At 56.3% G+C, this 8833-nt stretch overlaps 1 protein-coding gene and 1 pseudogene across 1 annotated transcript in view; one reads left to right on the top strand and one right to left on the bottom strand.

The window, feature by feature from the left end:
- LOC112551731 (T-lymphocyte surface antigen Ly-9-like) overlaps positions 1-2047 on the bottom strand; it is a 4793-nt gene extending 2746 nt beyond the window's left edge. Inside the window, exon 1 of the mRNA XM_025214368.1 lies at positions 1990-2047. Within this exon, the coding sequence (XP_025070153.1) occupies positions 1990-2047 (58 nt within the window). The remainder of the gene's footprint in view (positions 1-1989) is intronic.
- A 1515-nt stretch (positions 2048-3562) lies between these two features.
- LOC112551732 lies at positions 3563-5741 on the top strand (annotated as a pseudogene).
- Positions 5742-8833: the final 3092 nt, after the last annotated feature.

The raw sequence follows: 8833 nt of genomic DNA, 5'->3' as shown, positions 1-8833 counted from the left end.
CGGGCCAAGCGGGAGGCGGCGGCGACGGACCCACAGCCCGCCCGGATCCGCCGGCCAGACAGCCCCGAGCACCCGCACTGCAGATAACATCCACGCCCCTTCCCCAGTGCCCTGGTCCGGGCTGCTTGAAAAGGGACCCAGGGCGGGGGCAGCAGAGAGCCCGGCACGAAGGGAGGTTGGAGGACCCCTGAGGTCTGTGGTGCAAGAGGATGGGGGAGGAGGCTCGATCCTGGCAGGGTTCAGACACACAGACCTGCAGAGGAGGAAGTTACTCAGAGGCCACAGCTTTTTTTCTTATACTTTTATTTTTGTGTAAAATTATGTGTCACACATACACCTTGTAGTCACTGTTCATTACCTCCGTAACCCACCAGTAGAAAGCCAGCTCACCATTGTAATAGAGGCACCCCAGAATGGCGCTGCCATGCGGGGTCTCAAGGCATCGTCTCCTTCCAGCCCTCCAGTCCCTGAACACGGGGTTTGAGACTCAGTTCATTCACTGTCCCTCTCGCAGGAGGACCCACCGCTGCGGTCACTGCTGCTGGCCTCATCGCTGTTTCCCACTCTGGTTGTTTCCACCTCCGCTTCGCTGCCGCTGTCTGTTCCCTTCCCCAGGGTCTTGACAACTCCTGTGCCAGGTGTCCCTCTGCCGGGTGGGTCTGGCAGCATCCTCACCGTCCTCTACTACTGATTTTTAGTAGTAAGACTTGAGTTTGCTCAAAGCCATTTTAACATGGTCTACCACCATGAGGTTCATGTGTCTGTACCTCAGGAGGTGCCTTTACTTCCACAGAGCTCTCCAATTTCGTGAAAGCAAGACTCAAGTCACATGTTTGTGTTAAGCCACAGAGGGGCCAAAACTGCAGGGATGCTAGCCCCTGCAGAGGCCAAGAAGCCTGCCAAGTTTCAAGAAGATCGGTGCAGGGGTTCGGGGGAAACTGCACCTCAAGCTGCGACAAGCAAAACTCGTGACATGGGTGACACTGTGTGTTAAGTCACAGCAGGTTGACAGCTGCAGGCCTGCTAGCCTCTGCTGAGGCCACAAAGCCTGCCAGCTGTCAAGGACATAGGTGCAAGGCTTCTGGGATCCGGGGCCCTGCACCTCTAGCTGCTGACAGGCAAAACTTGATTCTCCATTATACAGGCTTCCCACAGACCTGGTTGCCTGCAACCCCGCATCTGGGTCGAGACAGCCCTTGATGAGCAGCTAGCAGGTAGCTCCACTGAGCGCACACTGATTTAACTAGCAGTCACCCAGCCCAGGCCCCAGAGTCATTCAGCTCAGGGACATGTATCTGAGTTTTCATCTTCTAAGTCACTAAGCTCTGTCCCCCCGCCCATGCACCCCACAGGCCCAAGCTGCAGCCCCACACCTGCAAACTCCTCCCACACACAGATTTCCAAAGCTGAAAAAGCTTCTTACCAAAATGAAAGGACCCCCACCCTGCCTATTTCCCATTTCAAATGCATGTAAAGACCCAATCCTCTTCAACTAAGGTCCAGGAGACATTCAGAGCAGACACTTTCATGGGATAAGAAGCAGACGCTTCCAAGCATGCCCAGCTTTTCCCAGGCTGCCTGCCTTGGGTGTCTGTGCAGTGCTCAGTGTTATCCCCTCACGCGCTGGTATGAGGGACAGTGCTAATACTCCTGGAAGTGCCCACGTGGCTGCAGCTCCCAGGAGCTCCCGTGCTGGGGCAGCGCTGGAACAAATGGCCCCACAACAAGACCAGACATGACCCCTGCCTTGCAGAAACCAGCAGCCTGCATTCACCCATGGGGTTATCCAAAAAGGTGGTTCAACCACGGAGGTTTTTAAGGCCCAGATAGACAAAACCTTGGCTGGGATGATGTAGGTGGGGCTGTACCTGCTTTGAGCAGGGGTTGGACTCAATGTGACCTCCTAAGGTCCCTTCCCACCCTCATTTTCTGTGTTTCTATAACCTCTATGAGCTGCACCAGGGGTAAATGCAGCCCCTTGGCACTTACCCTGAGCTTGGAAATGCAGGATGAGGCACAGCACAAAGGGACAAAGAGCTCCCTCCATCCTGGCAGGCACCTGAAGGGTGAGCAGGCAGCAGGGAGTGAGGCTGGAAGGAGTCAGAAAGAGACTTGAGTTAGGAGGAACCAGGCTGACTTCTCCAGGGAGGTCTCCATCCTGCAGGCCCTGAGTACCTGTGGGTGCATCCAACAGGGAGGCTTTACTAGAAAGCAGAATTGCTCCTGGTGAGACTGACCCATACAGACGCTCTTTCCACAAATAGTGAAGGTATCAAGTACCGAAGCAGACCTGAGTGAATCAGAAGGGTGTGGTTGCAAACCAGAACAGGTCTGACCTTTTCAGGGTGAGAAGCTCTGCTCCAATCCTCATAGGGAGGGTGCTGGCAGAGACTGACTGATAGGCATCCTCTGCACTGCAGACACTCCCCATACATTGGCTGTGTCCTTCCTGTCTCCTGTTTTTAGTTCTCAGTGGTTGGCCACTGGCCATACAGGTTGCAGAGGGAGAGACGTGTGAAGCTGCAGGACAGAAAACCTCACATTGGTTCTGTTGCTCCTTTAGCAGAAAATAACCACACGGGGACGTGGGTGCGGGTGGTGGGGGGTGGGAGGTGGGGGCAGTTGGAGGACGGACACAGACACCCCACACCTGCAGCTGCACTGTGAAGTGAAGGGGAACCTTGCCCTTGGCACCCATGGCATGAGAGTAATGCTGAGGGACCTGCCCTGCAAAGCCTTCTACGTGGGCCTTATTGCCACTCTCTTGGTCAGGAAGTTTTAAGAGACTCAGAAGTTCCCACTGCCTGGAGTCTGCACAAGCACTTTTTGGGTCCAGACACACATCACACAGCCCTGAAATCTCTGCACTCAGCCAGCGGGACACTGGGGAACAGCTGGGCCTGGACAGATGAGGCTGCAGTAACAGCAATCAACTGGGCTTGCCGTGTGCAGGGCAAGGGGGAGTTGGGACCTGCCTGAGTGGTGCCCTCAGGAGGGCTGGTACCCATGCTGAGCCCGACTACTTCTAGGAGGACCAGACAGTGCCCCGGCTCTGGGGCAGCCCCATCAGGAGACTCCCAAGGCTGGGGACCCCTGCCTTCCAGGTCCCTGGCTCTGGGGCAGCCCAGCCACAGGGGCTGCCCCAGCACTGGGGAAACGGTGCTCCCGGCTCTGCAGCTTACCACTGGGGCATCTAGGGGGCTGCTTCAAGGCTGGAGCTGCAATGGTCTGCCAGGAAAATTTTTCATGTCCCAAGTCCAATCAGACAAATCAATTCTGAATCGGTGAGCCATTGAAGAACCATATGTGGCCCTCCTACCCGCAAACATCCTCCATCCCCGCCTGGGCCTTCAGATATTTCCAAAGCCTTTGGCGGGCATCTCACCTGCAGGCCCAAGCCTATGAGTTTCGTTTCCCCTCAGCCGTACGGCCACAGAAGCAAGCAAAAAATGAGTCTCCCTTTTCCAAAAGGTCTGTGTGTAGCCAAGATCTTCCTGCTGGAAGTGTAAGTGGGAGGGTAACTCTGCGTTACCCGGGTCAGGGTACTACACCTGCCAAGAACATGATTTTCCCAGCTAGGAGGAAAGCCACCTGTCTGGGCACGGTATTTCCCCTGCCAGGTGAGGCCAGGAGGAGCAGGAGGCAGCACAGGGCCCCGGGCATCCCGGACATGGGGCTGGGCCGGCGGCAGGTCTGGGGCCTGGAGGCTGAGGGGAAGGGACACTGCTCCTGGGTGGACACAGGCTCCCTGAGCCCAGCATGAGGAGCAGCGCACACGGAGGTGCCCAACCCGGGCTGCCCACGGGGAAGGCAGCAGCACCCGGGGCAGGAGCTCCCCACATTGGGGTCAGTGCCGAGCTGCAGGCAGCATCTGGGGCTCTGCGGGCAGAGGTGCCAGGGGCTGGGCAGGACAATGGCCATGTGTGTGGTGAGGTCCAGCTCTGTAGCCCTGAATCTATGCTGTTTCCTTTCAAGGTGCAGGACGGTCCAGAGCAGGTGCAGATGCAGCCTCCATGGAGCTGGTCGGGACCCTGGGGGAAACGGTCACCTTCATCCTTTTGATCCCAGCAGGGGAGAGATTAGACATCGCTGGCTGGACTGTTGGCACAGGCAGCCGAGCAAGCATGGCACTAGGAGACCCCCCCGAGTGCCCTTGTGTCAGAGAAACACTATAGGGGCCGCCTGCATGTCCCCAACAACGGCCTCTCACTGCAAATCACTGACCTGAGGCTGGAGGACACGGGCTCCTACACAGCTCAAGTCATCACAGACAAGAGGGAATTCACCAGGTTCTTCACACTGTGCCTCTATGGTGAGTGCAGGTTTTTGTTTTTAAATTCTGCTGCAAAAATAGCTTGACAATTAGTTTAACTTGACAGGAGTTAAACTGTCTCTGCCCACCCAGCCTCAAAGACAATCTCTCCCCTCCCACTGAAATGCAACAGCCTAATCAGTAAATGTCCTGGAAGCGCACAGGAACAGTGATGGATACACTGGTAGAGATGTGAATCCCACTCTGTGGATAAGGCAGGATTAGCACAGCTGTTTCTGTGCCCGGTCCAGGGGAGCAGTCTCTGCTTTCACCACACACCAGCAAACTGGGGGGCACTTTGCAGATCCAGGATCTGAGTGTTGCAACTGCAGCCGGAGTGAAGATGTGTTTTGTGCAGCGCCCTTGTCACCTCTGCTCTAAGAGCTCAAGTGTGTCTATATTTGTGAGCAAGGAGCCTGTATAGAAATATCAGGCAGCAGGCACATCTCACATGGACACATCCCTGCGGGGGTCTTCCACCCCCAGGAGCCTCCTGCATGGACCCAGCATCGCCCAAGGTGGGGCTAATAGGCCTTTTTCCTGTCTGCTCCGTCACCTGGTGCTCTCAGCAGCTCTGTTCTCCTGGTAGTGTCTAAGGGAGATGCTTGCAGGAAGCCAGGGTGCTGTTTACTTTCCTTCACACCTGTATCCTCCCATTTACTGTTCCTTTCCTCCCCCTGCAGAGTGTCTGCCCCAGCCCACGACTGACTGCGATGCCCAGAGCTGTGTAAATGGGCTCTGTAACACCACCCTGAGCTGCACCATCCCCAACAGAGGCAGCAATGTGACCTACAACCAGAGTGCCCCAGACCCCCTGCCTCCCAGTACTACCACTCAAGGATCCGGCGTGATCATCTCTCACCCAGATCTTCCAGTAAACGTCAAGTGCACCATGCACAACCCCGTCAGCAGCAGCTCCACGATGAGCTCCTGTGCCAGTGCCCTCTGCACAGGTAACATGTCTTATGGGGAAGCTCCGTGCAGCCTTCACCTGGGGAGTACAAGCATCAGGCCCACACGTTTGCTGCTAGAAAGCACCTGACTCTAAATGCTGCCTCTTCCCCACCCCAAATCTCTGCCCTACAAATCTCCCCTGACCCTGCTACAGAGGGAGCCACACGCACCATCTCTGTGCAAGTACGGCCCAGCCCTGACCTCCTGGTGGGGCTCTTCCTTCCCCTGCAAGCACCCCAAGGGCTGTCTCCAACCCCACTGCCCTGCAGGGCAAACACCATGGGGCAGCACCAGTCACTTCCCCCCAGCTCTGAGCCGCTGCCTTGCTCTAGTTCCAGCACAACCACCCTCCCACACCTCATCGCTGTCCTGCTGCCAGCCCAAGGGGCTCGTCCTGCTGCTGGTGCTGCGGGCGCTGATCATTGGGACCATGGAGGAGCACATCATGGCTGGCAAGCAGGTGAAACAGGACTGAAAAGGGCACAATCCACGCAGGCCTTGCTCCCCTGTGGGAAGTAAGGAGGCTGAAGCACGAAGAAGAAGCTGCTGGTGGGTGTTTGGGATCTGTGTCCCAGTGCCAGAATCTAGTCCCGGATGCATCATCTGGCAATGCAGTCCCACAGGCACCCTGGAGCAGAGGGTCCCCCCCATGGCTGCCTCCTCTCCTGCCCCCAGTCTGCGGGGCAGGGGCGGGCTGGGCTCAGGGGCCCACAGGCATGGGCAGTACAAGCCCCTGCGGCCCTGGGGCCAGCTGAAGCCTTTAAACAAACCTTCCCCCCTCATCCCTGTCTGCATCTCTGACCCCTGCCATGGACTATGCTTCCCCAACCTCCTCCCAAAGAGCCCTACTAGCTGCACCACAGTCCTCAGGGCACGCTCAGCCATCAGCCTTGCCTGTGCCAAAGTCCCTTTGTGCCAGGGTGTCCACTGGCAGGGCTAGTGCCCAAGGTCCCCCCACACTATTTCCCTTTTGCCGTGAGCCCAGTCCAGCCCAGCCCTGAAAGAGGGGAGCTCCTGGCTAGTCTTGCCACCTGCCCCTGCCCTTCTTTCCCTCCTTGGACACCTGCCCTGGGGATGTGCCCTCCCAGGTGTCCAGCCTGGCCCGTCCTCCTGCTCCTCCATCCAGGCAAGGCACTGCTCTACTGCTGGTCCGAGGGGCTGGGCCTGCTGCTCTTGCAGATACTGGCCCTGGTGCCCAAGGGGAGGATTTACACAGGCTTGGACCCAGGAGCAAGGACCCCTCAGGGTGCTGCGTTGGGACCCAGAGGCCTTCAAGCCTGGGTCTTGACCTTTGTGATTAGCTTAAGCAGTGTGCTTAGCTTGAACTGTGGTCGCGACAAGCATCCAGTGAAAGGAGCAGGTGAAGAAATACTGTTCCTGCTTTAAAATTAACTAGGAAATTGTCTAACTATATTGAATAAATTCAGCAAAAGAGGAACAAATTCAGTCAGAGCAAACCTATCCCAACCTAAGACTGAAAAGATGACCTTGGAATAGAGACTCCCAGTTAAAGGTAACCACATTTGGCAAACAGAAGCAGCCGGTATCAAGAGCAGTGCCTCAGGGGTTGGTCCTGCAGCCAGTTTTGTTCAATGTCTCCATCATCGACCAGGAGGATGGGATGCAGTGCACCCACAGCAAGTTTGCAGATGACAACAAGCTGTGGGGAGTAGTAGATACGCTGGAGGATAGGGCTAGGATTCAGAGAGACCTAGACAAATTGGAGGACTGGGCCAAAAGGAGTCCCATGAGGTTCAACAAGGAAAAGGGCAAAGTCCTGCACTTAGGACGGAGCAATCCCATGCAGCGGTACAGGCCAGGGGCTGACTGCCTGGGCAGCAGCTCTGCAGAAAAGGACCTGGGGACAACAAGATGGATATGAGCCAGCAGTGTGAACTATGTGCCAAGACAGCTAATGCCATACTGGGCTCCATTAATAGGCGTGTTGCCAGCAGAGGGCCTGGATGGGGGGAAGTTGGACATCTCATGGCTGGTACATATCTCATCCTCACTGCATTGGCAGGCACGAGCAGTGGCACTTTGACATAAGATCAGCCCCTGGATCCATGTTTGCCTCATGCATTGGGTACAATTAGTGGACAGTTGGGACGCGACCTGTTTCCTGCCTCCTTGGCAGTGGCCGACCTGGCCCCGGGGCCATCACACAGGTAACAACAACAGGAATAGCCTGTACTGCACTAGTTCAGCACAGAAAGCTCTTGGCTACGCTGGTGCTGAGACTGGCTCCTGTCCCAGCATGGAGCAGAACTAGGGAGAGGGGAAAGGGTGGGCAGCCCTATGGATCCTGGCTGAGCTGCCTGGGGATGGCAGTATTAACCCCCCTGCCCTCCGTTAACCGCTTCCATCCCCCAATCTGCCCCCTTCCTTATTCCTGTGCAGTGAATCTCCAAGAAAGAAATCTGTTCCACAAAGTTTCACCCTCTCAGTGCACTTCTCTGCCAGTTCCCGCTTTGTGCAGCCACGAAAGAACCAGGAGGAAGTGCCAGCGGGCTGGGTTGGGAGGGGCTTTCTATGTTGCAGAATGCACTGCTGAGTCAGGGTTTTGACACACCCCAGCAGGATTGGGGCCTCAGGGTGCTGGAAGGGGAACCCAGCACCCGGTCACACTGCCCTGGGCTTCTTCTCACGTTTCCTCTGCTGCTGGATGATGGAGCTACAGCCCAGCCCCACTCAAGCCACCTCTCCCCTGCTTTATGCAGGGTTGCTTGCACTTCTGGGGTGCTCAGGGCCCGCAGGATTGACCACTCAAGGGGAAATCAGCCTGCTTCCTCATTATTCATCATTTCTCAATCTGACTTCTTCAGCCTGGCCACATAACCTTGCTCTCCACCACCTGGTCTCCCCTCGCCTGCCCTGCACAGCTCAGCCGGGATGAAGGGGGCGCTCGGACACATCCTGCTCTCCCTCCTTCTGCTCCTCCAAGCTGGAGGTGAGTGACAAGGGGCTGCTCTTCCCTGGGTGCAGCCTGGGGCAAACTCAGGCATGGGAGAGGGGGATCTTTGGAGCAGAAACTGTCTTTGGGATCTGTGTTTGTGCCGTGCTTTGCAGAGGGGAGCCCTGGGCTAGGATGAGGGATATCAAAAAGCAGCAGGAGCTTCCAGGGAGATGCATCTTTTCTACTTGTTTAGTAGAAAATGCAAGACACGGCTTGCCTCTAAGTGCCCTTTGCACCCGAGAGAATTCTTGGGCAGCCTGTATTTCTCTAAAGAGCTGAGGACTCTGCAAACCCTTCTCTCCCCCTTGCCCTTCTGAACCCCCAGGTTGTCAAGAAGTAAAAGTGATGGCTGCTGTTGGGGAGATGGTTCAGCTGCAGCCCAAGACATGGCCGTCATCCTGGGTGGCAATCAACTGGAAAGTGAAACTGCGTTTAGAGGGCTACTGGATCCTCAGACACGATCAGAACAGGACCTCGGCCAATCCATTACTGACCTTTGCTGACAGAGTCTCTTTCCACCCTGGGAATCTCTCGCTGCAGATTAACTCAGTCACGGAGAAAGAAAGTGGCCTCTACACCATGGACGTGAAGCTGGGGGATGGCTCTGGAAT

The sequence above is a fragment of the Alligator sinensis genome, unplaced genomic scaffold (genome assembly GCF_000455745.1).
Source record: "Alligator sinensis unplaced genomic scaffold, ASM45574v1 scaffold811_1, whole genome shotgun sequence".
Lineage (NCBI taxonomy): Eukaryota > Metazoa > Chordata > Crocodylia > Alligatoridae > Alligator > Alligator sinensis.
Note: the sequence above shows the minus strand (reverse complement) of the source record. Positions and strands in the feature narration are given on the sequence as shown.